The sequence below is a fragment of the Halichoerus grypus genome, chromosome 6 (assembly GCF_964656455.1).
Source record: "Halichoerus grypus chromosome 6, mHalGry1.hap1.1, whole genome shotgun sequence".
NCBI classification, from domain to species: domain Eukaryota; kingdom Metazoa; phylum Chordata; class Mammalia; order Carnivora; family Phocidae; genus Halichoerus; species Halichoerus grypus.
Genome location: NC_135717.1, coordinates 107,013,545 through 107,037,944, shown reverse-complemented (window position 1 = coordinate 107,037,944; position 24,400 = coordinate 107,013,545). Strand labels below are relative to the sequence as shown.

The following is a 24,400-nucleotide window of genomic DNA, read 5'->3' as shown; positions in this document are numbered from 1 at the left end:
AGATAAAGTATGTAAAATCATGCAGTGGAATATTATTCAGCCATAAAAATGAAGGAAGTACTAATACATGCTACAACTAGATGAACTTTGAAATCATTTTAAGTGAAAGAAGTTAGTCACAAAAAGCCACATATTATATGATTACAGTATATGAAATGCCCAGAATAGACAAATCCAGAGAGACAGAAAGGAAACTGATGATTGGCAGGGGCTGAGCGGGGGGGGGGGGGCGGGCGAAGGGGTGGGGACTGCTAATAGGCATGGGGTTTCTTTTGGGGATAAAGAAAATATTCTGGAATTGGATAGTAGTGATGGTTACATGAGCTTGTGAATCAAATAAAAATCACTGAATTTTACACTTAAAAGAATAAGTTTATGGCATGTGAATTATATCTTGTTTAAAAAAGGAAGTAAATCTACTTGAAATAACCCCACTGATCATAGTAAATAATGACAGATGAGAGCTTAAAAGGGATCAAGAAGCAAGAAAAACTGGACGCCTGGGTGGCTCAGTTGGTTAAGCAACTGCCTTCGGCTCAGGTCATGATCCTGGAGTCCCGGGATCGAGTCTCACATTGGGCTCCCTGCTTGGCAGAGAGTCTGCTTTGCCCTCTGACCCTCCCCCCTCTCATGTGCTCTCTCTCTCATTCTCTCTCTCTCAAATAAATAAATAAAATCTTAAAAAAAAAAGAAGCAAGAAAAACTATAAGGAAAAGACAGGAAAACTGGGGACACACAGGAACATGGGCCACTTCAGCATAGTGACAAAATGGAGCGGCTCAACCATGCAAGGCCAACTCTGCTAGCATTACTCTCTCCACACATTCCCCACAAATCCCAGAAACCACAGTGACTTTAGCCTCTCTTCAGGACAAGATGGATTGTCTCTTGTCTCATCAACAAAATAATCTCTATGCCTGTCTGAAATTTCTAATTATGAACCAGAGCCATGAGAAAGTAGATTAAATTATATGAAGGCATGGAAGTATCTTTAAAAGATTTTTATCAAAGAGTTTATTTTTAAAAAGTGTTTTAAAACTTTTTTTTTTTTTAAATATGCTCCACACTCTGCATGGTACTCACAACCCTGAGATCAAGACCCAAACTTAGATCAAGAGTCCGACGCTCAACTGACTGAGCCACCCAGCCACCCTTTGTATTTCCTTTATTTTTCTTAGGTTGTTTTTTTTTTTTCCTGTATAACCTCTAAAATTTTTACTTTCTTTCCTCAGCTTCCTTTCCTTATTCCCATTCTAACTAAGCTTTGATATTTATTCAGGAGTCATAGTGGGTTTGAAGATAAATTAAATAGATAGAAACAGCATGTCTTCCTTAGTACTTCATATACATTCAGAATATAAAAGAAATTTAATATAAGCAATAGAATTTCCAAGAGATCAATGACTTCTGGAGTTAAAAAAAATCACAATATTCAACCTCTTGAGGGATTCTTGAAAATCAAATGTAAAATAGGCACCTTACTTAAAATTTGCCTTTGAATGTCAACTGGAATGATAAACCTAAAATGGCTTTTCACAATTATTGCTAATAATATTATTTCATTTTAATTATGCAGGAAATACCACACTCATTTATTACAGTTTGATGGCGAAGGAGGTTGGCGCTTTGAACAATTGGATACTGCTATCCGTTTAACACTGAGTGAAGAAAAACAAAAGCTAGAATCTCAGCTAGCTGGAATTCCCAAAATGCAACAGAGACTCAATGAACTATGTAAAATTTTGGGAGAAGACTCAGTGCTGAAAACAATGAAAAATGAAGATGAGACATCCTAATTTGTTTTGACATGTTTTAAAAGTTACTTTTTAGGTAAAGACTCAAAGACAGTCTGTTACAGTGCATGCATTGTGTTTAAGCTAAGCACAAAGAAAATAAGGAAGTAAGAAGTGTTTTATAAAATTTTAGCATCAAGGAAATATATGATCTGACTTTTCAGAAGAAAATAAACAAATGCGTTATGTGAGATTAGTCATTTTGGCTTATACTAATTCCTAGTGAAGGCATAATTCACCTGTCAAACAGGATTTTCTAGGTGAATTTATGAAGAATACCAGATTTACTATGTGTATGTGATGTGCCTGAAGTTCTTAACAAACATGGAAGATATCTTGAGGATGGAACAACTTAAGAACAGTATATGGTTTGAAATCAGGTGCCTGGTTTCAAAATTAGAAGTTTGAATAACATTTCAGTCCACTTATGGTTATTAGGTTTAATAGGTAGAATTCATGTTCATCATTACTCGTGATCAACGAAACCCTGTATACAAAATAGCTGACAGTTTGATAAATAATTTCAATATGAAAAAAATTATTTTAATGGCAGTGGTTGAAAGAAAGAAGCATGGCTAAAGATGTATAAAATGCCATATTTTTAAATTTTAGATTTTGAGCATCTTACTATGAGCACATAACAAATTAGTTTTAATGAGAATCTTACATATTTGTTAATAAACTCATTCATTTTAAGAAGCAAATTGCCAATACAGAAAAGGAGTATCCCAACAATGTATGTCTCAGCCTGTTACTTTGCTTGGCAGCATTATCTACTGCAGCTTCTGTCCAGAAATACTCAGCTTGTTTTTGTGCTCAAAGGACGAGTCCACCACATTTTTAAATAGCAGTGCTATAATAGAATATAGGGATTCTCAAAATCACAGTAGTAATAACGTACAATGAAAAAGCACTTTATAATTTACAATCCTCATTTATATAATTTCATTTTATTTCTTATGGCAATCTTTTGAGGCAACTATTATTTACCTCATTCGCTTTTGAGAAAATTGACACTCAGACTTGCCTTAATTATGCAATTTATTTAGGGACAGATCCAAGGATCAAATGAAGTTCTCCTGATTCCTTGATCCAGTGCTATTTCTACTTTCCACTATCATCCTCGAAATCTAACTGGGCTATAACTTCAATAAAAGTTAGATGAGATGTTGAAAAGAAAATAGATTTGGTAATGTTAGTGGTATTATTATTTGGTTATTGTTTACAAGATGTGGAAATTAAATACAAAGAAAGGTCACTGGGCTGTGGTTTAAAATGAGCCAAGAAAGTTAGCAAATTTTTCAGCAACTATGCACTCGTACTCAATATTAACATACCTCTACAGCCAGCAATCAGAGGGGAAATTCATTGTGTTATAGGTAAATTTAATATTTAGTGAACATAATGAGAAAGAATCTGCATGGAATAGTCCATATAAAATAAATCTTACCTATTCGTGTGCCCTGACATTGGAAGTGCACAAGCTAGACCTGGCATTTTAATCTCCTACTGCCTATGCCATCATGTTGATAGGCCAGGAAAAATGAGAATGATCGGTTGTTAGTGGTTTGGGGATTTATTTACATATTTAGACACAACCGTAATCAATGCTAAGTCAGTGATTCCCAGACTTTTTCAGGTGGTAGAGTACCTGGAAGTCATTCATGATGACTGTAGTTGAACAGCATGACATTTTCACATTCTCAATTCTGCCATGCTAATTAAGACATTGTTAGTTATGGATAAATGTAACCATCTCATATGAAGGAATGCAGTATAAAATCATAATCAGTACAACTGTCTAGGTTTTTCTGTTAGTATCTTTAGGTATTCATATCCTTTTGTCAGGTACTGCTACTTCCTATTAGAAAAGTGAGGCAGGTATCAAAGATTTAAAAAAATTCACAGAGCCAAAACTTAAATTTGATAACAATCATCCATTAATCTTAACTTCTTTTTTTTTTTTTAAGATTTTATTTATTTATTTGAGAGAGAGAATGAGAGAGAGAGAGCATGAGAGGGGGGAGGGTCAGAGGGAGAAGCAGACTCCCTGCCGAGCAGGGAGCCCGATGTGGGACTCGATCCCGGGACTCCAGGATCATGACCTGAGCTGAAGGCAGTCGCTTAACCAACTGAGCCACCCAGGTGCCCCATTAATCTTAACTTCTATATTAGCAGTTACTCAGTTTCTACTGCTGTAGGGAACAGTCTGAGGCAAGTGTTTTAAGTTAACTTTTCAAGGTACAAGAAGAAAATGAAAAGTCCTCGTTTGAAACGTGCATAATTTCCATGCCTTAATTCACAATTTGAAAAATAAAGCATTTAGGACATGATATATTGTGTTTTGAAACCTAGAAATGAATGCCAAAACAAATATTAGATTTGTAATTATCCCTTATTTGATACATTCTACCAGTGAGCTGAAGTAAATAGGATTCATTATTTATAATGTACAGGATTCGAGGATGTTTAAAATTCTGTACTAAAACTGTACACACTGTAATTTAAATGTTACAGTTCTAAGAAAAACATGTTTTACATGAGCTTTTTTGTGCCTATTTATTTTCTGAATTTTCATCACGGACCAATATCCTTTAACTTGGAGGGGAAAAAAGTCTGTGATTTGAATTTGTTTTGATGTACCATTTAACCAATTCCAAAATGGTCCAATGAGTATACCATATTTTACAATTCTTAGATTTTACAAAAAAATGTGAACAAGATTGAGAAATTAAAGAGGGTGGATGCGGAAAGGAAAAAGAAAATGTTTCAATTTTCAAAGTACTTTTACCATGTATTTACCATCTATTTGCGCAAACTTTTGACTTCTGGGATTTTGGTGTTTTGTCAAAGAAAGCTGTAAGTTTAATGGAGCTTAGATTTGTAAATGGGCATTTTTGGCTAACTTTTGAACTTGGAAAATAAGCTGCATTCCCTGAAAATGTTGCATTTTATTTCTCCATCATGTAGTGTTAGGCCAAGCATGAGTCTAAAATAGTGTGTGTTCTGGTAAACACAATAATGTTTAAAAAATCCCTCTCCAGGAATCTCAAGGAAAATGATATATCCTGATATTCAACTCAAGTTTACATTTGTTTACAATAGGAATGGTTTTCCCTTGACAGTAATTTGGGTTTTGTGTCAAACTTTGCTCTGCCAGTAAAGGTATAAATGAATATGTTAGTTTTTTATTTGAGACATTGGCCCCAAGTATAATTTCATATTTGGCAATAGGCTTAGCCTATTAAAATCTGTTTGGAATAATTTTTTGATTCCATAAGCCTAGAAAAATTTGTTACACACTGGAACCTAGATCTGGAGAATGTTACACACTTCTGAGACGCACAGAAAATGGTAATGATTATTAAATCATTGATTAAAAGAGATGACTTTGATAGAATTACTTTATGGGCAAATAGTATGCTCATTTAGAAATGTATAACCCAGGGTATTGACATTTCTGCCGATATACCTTTAGGTATGTCAAATATGTTTTAGAGTTGTACTTGTCATGTTTGCCACATGAGAACTTTCAGATGGATGTATAAAATATTTTTATTAAAAGCAAATCCCTTCTTCCATTGTTGGTGCCTTTCCTGATTACCAAGTACTAAACTGCTTTACAGTTTTTATCGTGAAATTCCCAAAACCAGTTATCTACACTTATACACAGGGTTTGTGTTAATGAAAGCAAGTGAGAAAAATGTCCTTCAGGGTAAAAATCACGATGTAGCTAAGCTAGAATGTGGCTATGTGTGAATACTCTATAGTATAGTCTCTGTCCAATGAGCAGTTACTTGAACTCAACATTTCTTGTGAATTCCTTAATCATCATCAAAAACATTTGATTAATCAAAGGAATTACAAATTATTCCAGGGGTAGAAAATGCCCTATTTCTATATTTTAAATGACTATTGGGTATGTGTCTACATACACTTCATTTACAAGTTGTATGATGTGCAACCTTATGTAGTACTATGAATAACAGTCCCCAAATAGTTGCTTAAGTATTTATTTTCTTTATTAATTCAACACACACTTACTTATTAAGAACCAGCCTATGCCAGGCACTGTGATAGGTTCTAGGAATAAATAAAATATGGTCCTTGTCCAAAGAAGTTTACTGTCCACTGAAAATTAGGAAAATGAGTACCCTGAGAAGAAAAAGTCGACAGCTACTATTTATTATTTACCAAGAAGGCACAAAGCATTGCATATATTTGACTCGTTACATCTTCACAAAACTGTAATTTAATAAAAGAGGAAAGTGAGGACAGAAAGGTTAAGTAATTCATCCAACCTCATACAGCTACTAAGCTATAAAGCTGAAATTTGAACCTAGCAATATTTGATTACGAAGCCTATGCAACTCCCCATCACTTTCCTTTTAATTAGTTTAGGTCAATTTTCATTATAACTGTTTTAAACTCTACAGTTATAAGTATATTTTTCACTGGCTCAAGGTTTCTGGTTAACCAAACATGCTTTTTTTTAATCTAAAAAGGAAACTTGTCACATAAGTTACATTTTCATTGTTTTTATTATAAATGTTGAATGCAATCATATGGGAGAAGGAGAACAAAAGGCAAATTTTCACATGTTTTGAGGAACAAATGTCCAAACTGGTTAACCAGTAAATATTTATTGACACATTCAAGGTACCATTTATTGTGCTAGGGATTCTAAGTGAACAGCACAGACCTGGTCTCAGTCCTCGCGAAACATTTTAGTACCCCAATATTAAACAACTGTATGCCCCTTGGATGTTGTGTCCCATCTAAATGGCATATTTGTTTTGTAATACCTTCTCAACTCTTGTATTTCCTGCCTACGACCACTCTGTTGCAACATTTAAGCAATAAGCATTTTCTGGCAGCAGGATTGCCTTGATTACACATTTAAAGACTTCGTAATCCTCATGCCCTCCAACTTGGTCTAAATGACAAGGTCCAATAGAAACCGGTCTGCAGGACTGTATCACCCTTCACCAGTAGGTGCTCCCGTACGTTTAGTATGTTGCCTTGAAACCTGAGAAACATTAGCTTCTCAAGTTCAGGTCATGTAAAGTGAACCAGTTTTGGACAATGAAGAGTATCTCTCTAGTGTTTACACAGAATATAGATAGCTGTAGCAGGAAAGTTCTAAAAAGCAAAAATAAGATTAAATTTAAAATAAATAATAAGTAATTATAAAAGTGAATACACAAGGCTTCTAAAGTTAAGCACATTGAAAATTATATGCTTTAGCTCAGTACTTGTTTGTTACCCAACGTAGAAGATAAATATTAAATTGATTAAATATTTAATCACCTTATGTGTTCTTACGTTATTTAATACCTATAATATAGATTATGCAACAGTGAAATAATGAAATATTAAACACTAAATAATCACTTGCCAAATCATTTAATTGTAGTTTGTTTAATCCATATAAAGTAGGAGGCAACCTTATATATCAAATATATTATTTATCTTTTATCTTTTGAATATATTAAATTCAGTAATTAAAATTTATTGGGTCTACAAATCTCTTACTAATTGAAAAATGTAAAAGCTTCTTATTCTAATGAATATATATAAAATGAATGTGAATAATGTGAATATATTTGTATATATGAAGTTGTACACACACAAAAATAGGATACACACTTTTTTAAAAATCCCAAATGGAACATTTACAACATTTGACCACTTATCAGGCCACATAGGCTCAATAACGTTCAATCAATTTCTATCTGGAAAAAAAAAAAGGAATTGGGCCTAAACATCATGTAAATGTATAAAACTACAAAAGTTTATGCTAGAAAAGTGTCTTAGGACTCACATAAGGATGGGGTAAAAGAGGTCCTATAATAAGACCTCATTTTTTTGGAAAGCTACTATAAAAAAAAAAAAGAAAAAGCCACTATAAAGTGACCTTTTGCAACATGTAGATATTGATAACTCAAGACTGATAAACAGTGATGAAGTAAGTGTCAAAGCCCTCTTGTTCAGGCTAGCTTCTTGCTCCATGCAACAACTTTCCAAGATCCACAAAGGTGGGGTGGAGATAAGTGAGGTTAATGTAGATCCAAGCAGATACATTTATTTTCCTGCAACCTAACACACACACACACACACGCACACATGCACACATGCACACACACACAAATTCTAAAAGTTTAATACAAAGGTGCCTGGATGGCTCAGTCAGTTAAGCATCTGCCTTGGGCTGAGGTCTTGACTCCGGGGTCCTGGGATGGAGAACAAAGTGGGGTTCCCTGTGCGGTCCTTCTGCCCCTCCACCTCCCCAGCTCCTGCTTGCTCTCTCTCTCTCTCTCAAATTAAAAAAATAAAAATAAATAAAAGTTTAATACAAAAACAGCATAATGATTTTGAGGACTTAAGTAACAAAAAAAATTTTCTATTGTGATAAAAAACATAAAGTTTACCCTCTTAACCATTTTCAAGTGTACAGTTTAGTAGTGTTAAGTACATTCACATTGTTGTGAAAGAGCATCACCTTACAAATTGGAAACTTCATACCCATGAAACAATAATTCCTCTTTCTCCCTCTCTCCAGTTCCTGGTAACCATCATTCAACTTTCTGTTTCTATGAATTTGACTGTGTGAGGTACTTCACACAAGTGGAACTGGACAGAATTTGTCCTTTTGTGATTGGCTTATTTCATTTAGCATAATTTCCTCCAAGTTCATCCATACTGTGACATGTGACAGGATTTTCTTCCTTTTTAAGGCTGAATAAAAGCCATTGTATGTTTATACCACATTTTGCTTACCCATTCTTCCACTGATAGAGCGGGTTGTGTCTGCCTTTTGGCTACTGTGAATAATGCTGCTATGAACATGGGTATGCAGATATCTCTTTGAGACCCTGCTTTTAATTCTTTTGGGTATATACCCAGAAGTGGTATTGCTGGATTGATGGTAGTGCTGTTTTTAATTTCTTGAGGAAACTTCATACTATTTGCCATAGCAGCAATACCCATTTACATTCCTGCTAACAGTGCACAAGGTTTCCAATCTCTCCACATCCTCACCAACATTTGATGTATTTTAATAGTAGCCATTTTAATGGGTGTGAGGTGATATCTCATTTTGGTTTTGATTTGCATTTCTGATGATTAGTGATGTTGAGCATCTTTTCATATATTTCTTGGCCATTTGTATATCTTCTTTGGAGAAATGTATGTCTACTCCTTTGCTTGAATAATTTTTTTTTAATTAAACCTTATTTCACAATGTTCAAGGCCCTCCATGATCTGGCCTTAATCTGTTTCCTCTGCTTCCAAAAAGCTGTCTCCCCTAACTAATTCCCCCTCCATCCCTGTGTTCCCCATTACCTTGGCTGGACATGGGGGGTGTTGCCTTTTACTTTCTCTCTTATTTATTTTCTCAGTCATAAATGCCCTTACTCCACCATCTTCATCTATCAACCCAATCAAGCTTTCAGGATGTCTTGAATTCTTTCCAGCTATATAAAACTTTTTCTTTTTTCTTTTTTAATTAAATAGGCTCCACACCCAATGTGGGGCTTGAACTCATGACCTTGAGATCAATAGTCACATGCTCTACCCACCAAACCAGCCATGTGCCCCAAAACTTTTTCCTTTTTTATGCTTTAAAAAAGAGCACTTCAGACACATGAAAAAATGCTCAACATCACTCATCATCAGGGAAATACAAACCAAAACCACAATGAGATACCACCTCACACCTGTCAGAATGGCTAAAATCAACAAGTCAGGAAACAACAAATGTTGGCAAGGATACAGAAAAAGAGGAACCCTTTTACACTGCTGGTGGAAATGAAAGCTGGTGCAGCCACTCTGGAAAATAGTATGGAGATTCCTCAAAAAGTTAAAAATAGAGGTACCCTATGACCCAGCAATTGCACTACTGGGTATTTACCCCAAAGATACAAAAGCAGTGATCTGAAGGGCCACATGCACCCCAATGTTTATAGCAGCAATGTCCACAATAGCCAAACTATGGAAAGAGCCCAGATGCCCATCAACAGATGAATGGATAAAGAAGTGGTATACACACACACACACTCACACACACACAATGGAATATTACTCAACCATCAAAAAAAGAAAAAGAAATCCTATCATTTACAATGATATGGATGGAACTAGAGGGTATTATGCTAACTGAAATAAGTCAATCGGAGAAAGACAATTATATGATTTCACTCATATTTTCAATTTAAGAAACAAAACAGAGGAACTTAGGGGAAGGGAGGGAAAAATAAAACAAGACAAAATCAGAGAGGGAGACAAACCATAAGAGACTCTTAATCATAGGAAACAAACTGAGGGTTGCTGGAGGGGTGGGGGTGGGGGGATGGCCTAAATGGGTGATGGGCATTAAGGAGGGCACGTGATGTAATGAGCACTGGGTGTTATATAAGACTAATGAATCACTGAACTCTACCTCTAAAAGTAATAATACACTATATGTTAATTAATTCAACTTAAATTAAAAAGTTAAAATAAAATAGCCCTCAACCAGTCCCTCTGGATCACATTGGTCAGTATTATTTTTATAGCTTATTTATCCATTTACCTTATTCACTAATTTGCTAGTTGATTCTCTCTGCCTATGACCCCTGCCCTCCTTAGCCTGTAAACTTTGTGGACCAGGAATTTTGCTTATGTTATTTACTGCAATATTCATAGCTCCCAGAACAATAAATGGCAGATACTTTAAAAGTATTTGTTTAATAGGTATATTAGTGAATGAGTGAACAAATGAATAAAAATAGAGCAAAATAACAAATATATGAATGAGAGAATTAAAATGATAATGAGGATGAACGAAATCACTGAGGGAAAAATATAAAAAGAAGTGCACTCTTTTCTTCATATTCTTGTATATTAAGCCCACACTGCTAGGTAAAACTATAAAGTGCAGTTTTTTTCTTTTCTGTTGAAATAAAAATTAAGCATCTTGGGGATTTCATAGTATTTGCTTCATCTGCTTTATCTCCTCCTTTCCAGAGTAAGTTGAGAAGTAATACTCTGGTTTTAATCTTCCCAAAAAGATACTTATTATATAATTTTTTATTTAAGATTTATTTATTTATTTTAGAGAGAGAGCACGGTGGGGGAGGGGCGGAGGGAGAGGGAGAGAGAGAATCTCAAGCAGACTACTTGCTGAGCGTGGAGCCCAAAGCAGGGCTTGATCCCATGACCCTGAGATCATGACCTGAGTCAAAACCAATAGTCAGATGCTTAACCGACTGAGCCACTCAGGTACCCCAGCATGCTGATTATAAAAGTTTCACAAATACTTCTTCTAATTCACTGATTCAATAGAAATTAGAGATCCCATTAACTAACTGGTCTAGCTGGACCACCACTCTAACTGCTATATGTTTCCTATCTCTGTGATCACAAATGTACATCCTTCCTCTTTCTGCTTCCCTGGATAGGTCTCAACACCCCACAAGTCAAGTAGAGCATGCCCAGTTTCAAAGACCCTATACCCTCATTACTATCAATCCCAATGACCATAAAAAAGTCTTTCCTCAGATTAGTCATGAATAGATTTTTACTTTCTTTGATGTTTATATAAAATTCAATACCAACAGAACAACCTTATCCTAATGACCACTGGACTCCTGATGATAAGAACAAAAGGGTCAATTCAAAGCAGAAACCAAATTTCAATTCCAACCTATAACAAAGCCTGTAAGAACACACCACCACTTATTGCCTCTGTAAGGGCCAAGGGCAGGCTGCCCCCAAGATGGGCCGCTTTGGCATGAACATTATTTTGAATTAAAAGCAGGGAAAACCCAGCAGACTCAGGACAAGCTTTTTACTTCCTCCTCAACTGCCTGCTTATACTTGGAAGAAAGCTATTAACAGAGATTCCTTTTTATTTAAGAAATTTATCTACATAATAGAGCAACCTTTGTTTTCCAAACACCTCCTTTCACCCTTCTGCTTATGGTCTTTCTCCCCTTTGTATCCTCAGACTCCTCCCCCACTCCTTAGCTCATAAACATCACGTTGCCTAAAAACAAACAAACAAACAAACAAACAAAACAGAACAAAACAAAAACACACACATCATGTTGCCTGACCATCTTTGGGATTTCCCTGTCTGTGTGGATTCCCCACATGTATGCCATTAACTTTTATTTTCTCCTGTTAATTTGTCTTATGCCAATTTGATCCTTAGCCCAGCTAAAGGACCTTGAAGGGCAGAAGAAATTCTTCCTCCCCAATACCTTGCCACAAGCCTAGGTGTAGGCTATGCTGGGCAGTGATTAGGAACATAGACTGAGAAGAAAGACTGCTTGGTTGAGTCCTGTCTCTGCCACCTCCCTACTGAGTATGCTACTTAACCTTTCGATGCCTTAGGTTTCTAGTTTTTAACCTGGAGATAATAATAGTACTTACTTTATAGTATGTTGTGAGGATTAAAAGTATTAACACATATAAAGGGCTTAGGAGAGAGCTTGGCATATGTTTATAGCTATTATAATTTATGCATAATATTGATATGAATTATTTAAATAAAAAACTAATCAGCACCCTTCCAGAAATGGTTGAATGGTTATGGAAGATAGAGGGTTAATTTAATGGGGAGGGGTGATTCTTTGGGGTGAGAAACCCCAAGTGTTAGTTGCTAGAAGACAGCTAGCTTCAGTGTATGATGCATGGTGGTTACTCAATATGTTTGTGGAACAAAGGACTGAATGACTGAATGAATAAATTAGTGCGGTATTGGCAGAAGAAAGAGAAAGGGAGATAGGCAAATGCCAAAGATAAAACTGCAATTTTGCCCAATGTCCAAATGTTAATGACATATCACTGAAACTGCATGGACTTGCTATCTTTGGGTCCATTGGTTACTGTAGCCTGGAACTATGTATAAACTGCTGGGTCCAAAAGTTGAAATACTAATCTTCTTTTCTTTTTTTTTTTTTTAAGATTTTATTTATTTATCAGAGAGAGAGAGACAGAGGCAGGCAGAGGGAGAAGCAGGCTCCTTGCTCAGCAAGGAGCCCGATGTGGGACTCGATCCCAGGACCCGGGGATCATGACCTGAGCTGAAGGCAGACGCTTAACCGACTGAGCCACCCAGGCGTCCCACTAATCTTCTTTTCAATGTAGTATCTCCAGTCCCAAATCTGCCAGGGTCCGGACACAACTTTAGTGTGTCTATTTCATGCTTATTTCTTCCATATAATCCCCAAAAGGGACTTGGAGAAAAAGAACAACAAAGAGAAAGTTAAAGAGAGGAAATGGTAATATGTGACTGTGGTGACAGTGACAATGGAAGTGTGCTTAGAGAGAAGAAGAGAGTAATCCTGGAGCCCTAGGACCCTCATCACGCCAGCTTCCCTCATCTTCTCTCTTCCCTTCTCGGGAGAACTTCCATATTCACAGGGAACTCTAGAACAGGTGCCCACTGAAGATCCTCTTCCTTTATGAAGAAGATGGAAAATTGAGATTTATTACAACCTCTTATTGGTCTATTTTGAATTATTTTAATGCCCCAAAACTCCTGGTGACACCCATTTGGCATAATTCTAATTGTGTGTGACCTTGATTGCCAATTCTCTTCATGCCTGGACAAGAAGGGATGAACGATGCTGGCGTAAGGCATTGTTCGGGGTAAAATGTTCACTATAAACTGGTGATGATCAAAAGATGTCTCAGTACCACTCAACAATCCCACTATATTCTTTAGGTCACTCACTTTCTCATTCTCCACAACTACTTTCTCTGCTCTCTGAACAAGTCCAACCTCCTTCTCTTTTTCTCAGAGCTCGTCTCGTGGCTGACCCCTTACCTTCTACTACCAAAGATGAAAACTTATCTTCATCCTCATCCTTTCTACCCATGTCCCTGCTGACAAACAAAGGCCTGCTTTTTTTTGTTTCTTAAATCAGTGGCTCCTAGGAATCACCCTGCTACCTCCTCATTCCTCATACTCTCTATCCAATTCACCACCAAATCCTGTTCATTTTATCTCCTAAATAATCACTTTCAAATAAGTCTCCTTTCCATCTTCACCATGTTAGAAAGATTCAAATAGAAATCTCCCACTTGGACTATTGCCACTGCTTCCTGACTGATCTTACTGTATCCATTCAATAACTCTATCTATTCTCTTTTTTTTTTAAAAAAAGATTTTATTTTTAAGTAATCTCTGCAATCAATGTGAACCCACAACCCCAAGTCCAAGACTCCTATGATCCACCAACTGAGCCAACCAAGTGCCCCTCAATCAATCTAATCTTAAAAACAAAAAAAACCAAAAACTTTAAAAAATGTTTTTAAGTGTGATATCACATACTAAAAACTGCACAAAACATAAATATACAATGTATACACAATACATTTTCACAAATTGAACACCTGTTTAACCACCATCCAAGTTAATAAATAGGGCATTGCCAGCTCGGAAGCCCATTTAATACCACCTTCTAATAAACAGTCCTTTTTCCCCACTCCTAGTATAAGCATTATCCTGACTTCTAACACCACACATTAGTTTTATGGGCTTTTAACTTTATGCAAGTAGGATCATACTGTATGTATCCTTCTATGTCTGGTCCGTTTCATTTAACATTATATGCATGAAGTTTATCCATGTTGCAGTGTACAATCATAGTCTGCTCATTCCCATTTTTATTTTTATTTATTTTTATTTTTTTAAAGATTTTTTAATTTGTTTTTTGACAGAGAGAGACAGCGAGAAAGGGAACACAAGTACGGGGAGTGTGAGAGGGAGAAGCAGGCTTCTAGCCGAGCAAGGAGCTGAATGCGGGGCTTGATCCCAGGGCTCTGGGATCATGACCCGAGTTGAAGGCAGGTGCTTAACAACCAAGCCACCTAGGTGCCCCAATATTTATTTATTTTTAAATAGGCTCCACACCCAGCATGGAACCCAATGTGGGGCTTGAACTCACAACCCCGAGATCAAGACCTGAGTTGAGATCAAGAGTTGGATGCTTAACTGACTGAGCCACCCAGGCGCCCCTCATTCCCATTTTTATATACCAATCTATTGTATATTTACAGCACAGTTATTAATTCCACTCTTATTGAACATTGAGACTGCTTCTAGTTTAGGGCTATTAAGAACAGCAAACTGCTATGAACATTGTTATACATGTCTCATGTTACAAATGTGCACACATTTCTCTTGGGCCCATCCATTCTAGTCATAACAGCTACAGTGACCTTTTCCTAATGCAAATCTAATCCTATTACTCTTTTGTTGATTTTCAATAATTTTTGGGAAAAACTAAAATCCTCAATTTGGCCTGCAAAACCCTGCATAGTCGAGGATTTTCTCCTTCCAGAGCCTTTTCTCAAACCATGCCTTCTTTTCCTCCAGGTCCTTCTTTCCTTTCCTGAGACAGGAAATATTCCCCCTTATAATGGGGTCTTTTACAGTTTTTTCCACGTGCCCAGAGAGCTACTCTTCTGCCTCTTTACCTAGCTTGCTTATTTTTTCTTCAGATCTCAACCCTGTCTTCATTCCCAGAGGGAAGTTCCTCTGATGTTCCTCTCTGGTTAACTTTCTTAACATCACATGTGTCCTTATCATTTGTCACATTTGTAATTTTACCTTTCTTTGATTAACATCTATATCCAATCTGCGCCTCCTCCACCACACACACACACACACACACACACACACACACACACACACACACTATATATATATATATATATCAGTTTCTAGAGGACAAGGACTATGGAACTTGATTCTGATTGTTAGGTTGGTTGGTTCAGTTCTAAATTTTTCCCCAGCCTTCTGCCTGGCCTATAGTAAGAACTCAAGAAATATTTGTCCAATGAACAAATGAACGAATCAATCAAATTACTACTCCTTACTGTGTGTAAGGGCTATAAGAATGAAGGTCAAGTATCAAAGAATTGGTGTTGGAGTCACTAAATCATTTTGTGAGAGGATTATTAAAACAACAACAACACAACTCTCTTCTTCATTTTCCAAATGTCAAGAATCTGTCACCATGCTCATTAGCCTCACTTAAAATCAGGATTTGGCTTGTTTCACATGTATAAAAATGTTAGTTTAATTTTGCCAATTGTAGATAGCATTTTATGGACAGATTTATAAGGGCCTTTTCTTAAAATATAACATAAGCATGAGAATATATTTAACCACTTCCATATTGATGGAATGTTAATTATGGAGCTTCTGGATAATTAGCTCTGCTCAGTGCAGCTCTGAGCACAGAGACAACTCTCACTGCTACCAGCATGTGTGTGGTGGAATTCTTTGGGGTCTGGCTTATGCTCAAAAGTACAGAGCAACATTTTTTAAATGAAAGAATAATGAAAAAATAACAAACAGAAATATAAAGCACTTTCCCAGACATAAGGACTATGGCTGTATGTGTGAGAAGTGAATGAATAAATATAAAACGTACCATCTGGACTGAACAGTTTACAGGGATATTTCATTTCTTTAATTGTTTGTATTTTTAGTTGATACTTTTAAATATCCTATAACTTTTAGGTATAGGATATTTGCTGAAGGCTATTTTTCAATGACAGCATCATAGTTTCTATTAGTTTCTAGGTAGGTATGAGTACTTCTTGACATCTTTTTTATATATTTTAGAATGAATGGGTGTTCAAAGTTAAGAGATTGCCTTAATGCTTGGAGTTACTTGGATATCTAAGTACAGACTAATTTCAATTTGTTGAATGTTAAACAAAGCAAAAGTTAAAACCTACCTGAGATATTTCAAATATAGATATTTTACATTTTTAATTAAATGTGTGGATTTACTTTGCATTTTAAATTATTTGAATTGAATTAAAGAAAATATTTAGGGGAACCTGGGTGGCTCAGTCAGTTAAACATCCAACTCTTGATTTCAGCTCAGGTCATGATCTTTGTTAGGGTCGCCAATATTGAGCCCCACATCAGGCTCCATGCTGGGTGTGGAGCCTGCTTAAGATTCTCTCTCTCCCTCTCCCACTGCCCCTCCCTCCCCTGCTGGCACATTCTCAATCTCTCTTTAAAAAAAAAAAAAAAAAATATATATATATATATATATATATATATATATTTAATTAAGGCAATTTAAAGAAAATGGCTTTGTTGCTAAAGGAGGTTTATTCACCCTCACATGTGTCTTCTTTCCTTTCATAAAATGATTTAAAAGTTAGAAAACTTTCAAGAGAAAATGAGATTTATTTATTAACTCTAGATTTGTAGAGGTAGTGATTTGAAAACCATAACAATTAACTGTTCATATTTGTTTAAATATCTAGTTCCCTCATCTTTAAAATGTGTTGTATTAAATGTTTTCTAATGTCTCCTCAACACTATTATTTGACTCCTTTTTGATTCTTTGATTTTATTATCTAATTTCCTACTGTGGTCAGGGTGAGTGGAATTGTATCCTGTTACATAGCCCTCTAGTGGCTAAAAAGGAAAATATTAAGGAAGAAAAAGAATCAATTATTCCAGAAAGAAGACCATCCATTTAGAGAAGGAAAAGCACCAGGAAGGGCACAAAGTAGGTGATAGACAGTGAAAGGAAAATTAAATGAGAGGTCAAAGTTAGACATTTTGAAATAGGTAGATGAGGAGATGAGGAATCAATATTTTCTGAGCAGACTTGGTATTAGGAACTTTTTGTGTATTTTCTCACTTTATCTTCACAAAAACTCTATAGGTACAACCCCATTTTACAGGCAAAGAAATTGAGGCTCAGAAGATAAAATAAATAACATGCCCAAATCATACAATTAGGAACTAGAGAGCTGGAATTTTATTCCAAAGTCCATGCCCTTAAATATCACGTAAAGTTGGGAACACTGAAGATCAGCTGAATGGAAGTTTTCCTTCATTCCTTATAGGGTTGCAACTTCTTGTTGGCTCAACAACTAGATTAGCAGGAGTATGATAGATGGATGTGACAAGGGCACCACCCTATCACACCCACACCTATCCACCTACTTACGGTTCTTGTGGAACTGGAAGTAAGGGGTGGAGTTCACTGATGACGCCCAGGTTCATAGCTCCAACCGTAATGCACTAGCTCAAATGGGTGGAGGGGGAAAAAACAGCAATACCATGACAATTTAAGCTAAAGAAACAGTTTCTTTATCCCAGTTCTGCAAAACACAGTATTCACATGCAGCATGATGTTAAGAGAGATAATAGCCTTCATCTTTCATATATGCCTTCTGCTTCTTATTTTTCTTTATCTATTTTCATGACATGTAATACTGTATCTATAGCCAAAGGCTAGGGATGGGCTGTGTTTCGTAAAACACTACACTAGTTCCAGGCAATGTCTAGAGACATTGTGTGTCTCAGGCAAGGAAACAAGACAAGTGTCAGGGAGTGCCTACCTGTTAAATTCTGAATATTATTTGTCAGTTGTTACAAAAGTAGAGATTACTACTTTCTAAACAATGAGCCTCCAGCACATATAAAGAAGAAAATTTCCTATAAGGTAGATCTCATTACAATAAAAATGGCTGTGTTTTTGAATGAGGTATCCACATGTACTCTGAAGAGACTCAGGTTAGTAACGTGACTATCTGAATTTAAAATTTGAGTAGGTTGATCTTTTTCTTAAAAATATTATTAGGTATGAGAAAAATTCTTAGAGTTCTTTACTTAGACTGTTCTCTCTCTAGGTAATTTATTGATCTTTCAAGGCACATGAATTGTTCTGCCTCTTAATGCTATTCATATACTTCTCTTATCCCTTTTAAGATTGTAATTTCTTTTGAGTAAACAGATTATTTTGCTCATCATGGTAGTTTTGTTTTTAATGGTAAAAGTAATCCTAGTTAAGCTCGTCAAAAAATTCAAGGTGTATAAGCAAAGCACTCGTAATCTCTGTCTTCTCCCTTCCATTCCTATCCCATGATATATCCCACGTGAACAAATTGGTGGGTAATCTTCCACACTTTTCTCTATTTTCATACTAACAAGCATAGGATTTGTTTTCTTTTTATTGCTTACTCCACATATAATTTTGTAACTTGAAAAAGTTTCTACATATATTTTCTCTTAAAACATTTATTTCTAACTTGTTTCTGTTTTAGTAGAAGCAAAACATTCCATACTATAAATGCATTATTCCCACTATTGATAGATATTTTGTTACCAGTTTTTTTTTTAACACTGCCAACAACACTACAATAAACAGATTTGTGCATTTGGCCTTCTGTATTGGTAGTTATGTTCCTACACAATAGCTTCTCAAGAATAGGATGGAAGAATTAACAGATATTTCCAAATCTGTAACCAAAAAGATAGTAGCATTCCCTTCAGGAATACATAATATCTTTTCACCTATTCAATTTCCAATGCTGAATATTATCAGTCTTTTAATATTTGCCAAACTGGTGAGAAATAGTATCCAATAATTTTCTGACTTGCTTTTTCCTGACTATTAGAGATGTCAAATTATCTTTTCAAAAGTCAAATGTCAGGTTCCGTTTTAAAGCTCTATTACCTAACACCCCTCATCGTAAGTTCTACCACTAACTGAGTCTTTTCAAAGTACATGTGGATACCTCATTCAACAACATGGCCATTTTGTTCCTTGACTATAGAAGAATGTCATCATAAAGACATGACCACTGATTGACCTGTGAACTGGACTTGGGCACTCAGAGGCTCCTCACCTCCTCCCTTGTCCTTGGAACGTGGGTTCTGCTTGCCTTACCTGCTCCCAGAGGCTGCTCCAAGGACATAGCCTTGAGATGGCAATGTTGAAAACACCTACACAGTATGTACCTTACTGAGCCTGTCAGGACCTCTTTATAAACTTTTAAGTTTGGAGAGTGGGTGCAGGGATTCATTTGTCTTGCTGCCGCCCAAGACTAGCCTTGTATGTTAGTTTCCTTTGTTATTATTAATACTACCACCTACCAGACTCTTTCTTTGGTCTCTCCCTGCCCTCCACATACAGGGCACGGTTTCAGATTATACCAGGAAAGCTCCCACAAGGGCTGGGAACCAACACTGACCTCTTCATCTTTAATGATATTCACCTCCACCCACATGAGCCATCCACTTCCATGGACACAGATGAGCTTGTCATCCTCTGGAACTGCTTAAACTTCTGAACTTAAATTCAGACATCTCATTCTGACTACTGCCTTCTTTCTACTCTTTTGCTTCTCTTTCTCAGATATTCTCACAATACGTGTTAATTCACCTAACTGAGGTTTTCAGTCCCATCTTCCTGTTCTCTGTAAGATCATCATCCCACAAGCAAGAAAGCATTTTTCCAAAAATGAGGCAATCAAAGCTTTGGAAAGCAATGCTTCTTGATCTTCCTTGGGATTATATAATATCCAGTGATTTTTCAATCCAAGAAGCCCTAGGGGGTGGATTGTTGTAAGGGATGGAGATTGTTTTGGGTTGTCACAAAGATTAAGGAGTCGTTCCTGACATTTGATGAACAGGCTTCCAAGGGATGTTATATGTCCTTCAAAATCTGGAACAGTCTCTAACAAAGAAGTATTGTCCCAAGTAAAATACCAATAGTGGCCCTAGTTAAAATACATCAAATGCCCTCAATAATCTGATTAAAAAGAGGAATGCAGATGTACATAAATTTTCTTTATGACTTATAGGGTTCTGCTGACCCCTGAAGTCCACTTACGGAGCTCAGATTAAAAACTCTTGCATCAGATTTCTGAAAACCTTTATAACGTGCCATGATCTTAGAACTTTGTGCCCATGTACTGACAGATTTCTTAGGAAAGTAATTCAGAGTAGTTCCTAAACATTAAGATTGCATTTTCTGACAGCTTTCATTGAAGTTTTACTGCTGAGTTCAGGCTCATGGTCTTAAATAGACTCCATTATAGCATTTGAGAAACAGGGGTGATAGTTATAGTCATATCAGAGTAAATTCAAATACGCAACATTTATTATAGTGAATTTCTGGTATAAAAGGAAAATAACCTATATATGAATATTAATATAATATTTCTAAAACTTAAATGTTTTACTTAAAAAGTACTTTTTGTCATTAAAACTATAACAGACATATAGTAGACTTGTGTTAAATATGCTCTCATGCTTCCTTCACAGGGTGTTCATTTAGAAGAAAGCAACACTAATGATCCACAGAAAGCCTTATCAGTTTAGTAATTCTAGTTAATCTATCAAGATAATGTAATTATGTTTCATTTTGTGAGGCAGACAACAGTGATCTCCTATTTTGCTGTCACTTTTTCAATAATGTTTTGATTATGGGCCAAAAAACTCCCAACTCCTTCATAAACTAGATACTATTTAAAAATATGATTGGCAGCATTTAGCTGTTTCAAAACTTCCTCAATGTTGATATTTCTTATCTAAGAACTATTTTTGTTTATATCTTTTTTCCTTTAAAATTATATTTTAAAGGGCACCTGGGTGTCTCAGATGGTTGAGCATCTGCCTTCAGCTCAAGTCATGATCTCCGGGTCCTGGGATTGAGCCCCGCTTTGGTCTCTCTGCTCAGTGGGGAGTCTTCTTCTCTCTCTCTCTCTACTTCTCCCCCCCTGCTCATGCTCTCTCTCTCTCTCTCTGTCTCAAATGAATAAATAAAATCTTAAAAGGTAAAAAATACAAAAATGATATTTTAAACAAAATTTACAGGTGATTTTAAATTAGCATTTATTTACTATACATTAGGGAATAATCCAAAGATGAATTGTGCATTAGTCCATAATTTCAAGGATTTGACAATCTAGAGGCAGAATTTATGCAAAAGCAAGCAGCTATTGATTCGTTCTTAATTCATTTGGAAAAACAATGATAAATAGGATAGACATGATCACATCCCTCATGGACTTTACATCCTAGTGAAGGACTCAGACAGTAAATTTATATATAAATAGAGAAAATAATTCCAACTTATGATAATCACTAAAAATGAAATGAATAGGGAGTGGTTTTTTAAAAATTTTACTAACTTGTTTTTTGAGTTCTTCAAGGTGCTTCTGCAAGGAGAAGGAAAAGTTCCAAAGAATGAAATGTGGTGATTTCAATGTTCAGAAAGATTTACAGTCTTCCTTCTAATTCCTAAAAATAAGATAGTACATTTCTTTTCTATTATTATTAAAGATTTTATTTATTTGTTTATTTGACACAGAGAGAGAGGGAGGGAGAAAGAGCACAAGCAGGGGGAGCAGCAGGGAGAAGGAGAAGCAGGCTCCCCGCTGAGCAGGGAGCCCAATGTGGGGCTCCATCCCAGGACCCTGGGATCATGACCTGAGCAGAAGGCAGATGCTTAACCAACTGAGCCACCCAGATGTCCCAAGATAGTACATTTTGAAAAGTCTGAATATAAACCTCAAAATAGTCTAAGGAATAATAACTTTCATGTATATTCTTCATGTAAATAGCTATGAGAGATTTAACTTGTACTTCAGAATATAAGCCTTTACAATATGAAAATAATAACATAATGTAATGTTATTTATACACATTGAGAAGTACCAAATAGTGTAACTTTCAAAATAGCATTTTAGTTATTCTGAACAATTATTAGTTAGGCCTCCAAAGGAAAAGTTGTATGAAAGATGAGAAATAATTTTGTGACTTCTACTGATTCAGGAGAAAAATAAATTAACTAATTCACCTTAGTACAGGCTTTGTCTTCATTATCCAGAAAATTGCTCTACTCTTCACTGATAGTCACATTAATATTTACTCAAATATCTTCATGTTAAAAAATTACTTTTGACATAAATCAATATTTAATTTGTGAAATATTTCCTCACCAGTATAAACAAAGGACTTATATAACTGTATCAGGTCATAAATATCCTCATAAAAGCTATCAGTAGCACAATAATTTAAGGCAATTTATATGTTTAATTTCACTATAGATGCTGTATTAGTCTGTTTGGGCTGCTATAACAAGAATGCCACAAACTAGGTAGTTTATAAATAACAAATTTATTTCTCACAGTTCTGGAAGCTAGGAAGTCTAAGATCAAGGTGCCTGCATATTCTGTGTCTGGTGAGAACCCACTTTCTGGTTCATAGACAACTGTCTTCTTGCGCTCTTACATGCAGAAGAGGTATCTCTGGAGTCTCTCTTAGAGGGGCACTAATCCCGTTCATGAGGGTTCTACCCTGATGACCTAATCACCTCCCAGAGGTTCCACTTCATAATGCCATAACATTGAGGGCTATGATTGAGGGAGACAAATATTCACTCCATTGCAGGGCCCCAAATCATTGGCTTATATTAATATTCTTTATATTACCATCTATAACATTTAGCACAAAATAAACAGACCTACATACATGGTTATAAATGTATCATGGCTAGACTGAACTACCCATTTTAGAAGGTGCCTTTTTTTTCAGCTACACATTTGATATATCAGTTTAACAGATTCTTTGTACAACAATCTTTCCATTGAAGATCTTAATTATTCGAAGGCCTCATCCAAGGAATACATAATTAGAAGTCCTATTGTTTTATTCTTATTTTACAGCAAAATATACAGAGTAGACTTCTCTCTTAACTCAGAGAACAGGACATCTGTTTTAAAATATTAAAGATTTAGGGCACCTGGGTGGCTCAGTTGGTTAAGCCTCCGACTCTTGGTTTCGGCTCAGGTCATGATCTCACGGGTCATGAAATCGAGTGCTGAGTGGAGCCCTGCCTCAGACCCCAAGTGGTGCCCTGCATTGAGCCCTGCATTGAGCCCTGTGTTGGGCTCTGCACTCTGCTTTCAGCTGGGAGTCTGCCTGAGATTCTCTCCCTCTGCTCCTCCCCCCACTCACACACGTGGACTCTCTCTCTCTAAAAAATAAATAAATCTTTAAAAAAATATTGAAGATCTAAGTTGGACCTTTAATTATGGCTGATAAATTTATCTAACCTCATTACTTTTTGGTTGGATCCCTAAATGAAGCAGCTTCCATCAGAGAAAAACTGATTTAGAACCACAGATAAGAAAAGAGAGTACTACCAGCTCAGGCAAGCCCATCCCTTATATTCAAATACCATTTCATGAGCACATGCTCCTAAACAGAGTCAGTAGTTTCATTTTAATGTATGAAAGTAACCCCATTTTTCATGGACACCTAACACAGAGCTGACCACTCCTTTGATGACAGAGAAATCCAATAAAATACAAAGTTTTGCCCCGGAACAGAACACTTGGAAATGGAGCTGCTCGGTATTTGCTGAAAGAGTTGACAATATATATACTTAAAATGGTGCTTAAATATATATTACAAAAAGAAATCTTTAGCTCACATTCAGAAGTCACTGAATTGTAGATGTTATACTATGAACAGTCCAATAAAACTTTGCTTTTAACTTTTGAGAGGGCTAAAAATACTTTGACATGACTTTTAAAAGTACTAAGAAAAATGGACATTGAAAGACGTCAACAAAGCTATAAAACTCCTATTCCAAAGGAGGGGCTGGACAGTCAGAAAAATGTGGAGTTTTCTCTAACTCAGAAATGTGAGATGTTACTGAAATGTAAAAACTTAATGCTTAACTCCACTATCTAAATGATACAAAAATACTGACACTGAATATTCTTGTTATTGAGCAGTGCAATAAAGCCTATAAGTGAATGTACACCTTAGAAAGAAG

At 35.9% G+C, this 24,400-nt stretch overlaps 1 protein-coding gene and 1 long non-coding RNA gene across 3 annotated transcripts in view; one reads left to right on the top strand and one right to left on the bottom strand.

Moving 5' to 3' along the window:
* The window catches only part of ABCD2 (ATP binding cassette subfamily D member 2), a 69,893-nt gene extending 64,519 nt beyond the window's left edge, over positions 1-5,374 (top strand). For both annotated transcript variants that reach the window (XM_036074445.2, XM_036074444.2), the window contains one exon: positions 1,577-5,374. In XM_036074445.2, the coding sequence (XP_035930338.1) occupies positions 1,577-1,796 (220 nt within the window). In that variant the 3' untranslated portion in view covers positions 1,797-5,374. The remainder of the gene's footprint in view (positions 1-1,576) is intronic.
* The window catches only part of LOC144382359 (uncharacterized), a 128,090-nt gene that overhangs the window by 51,279 nt on the left and 52,411 nt on the right, over positions 1-24,400 (bottom strand). The window lies entirely within an intron of this gene.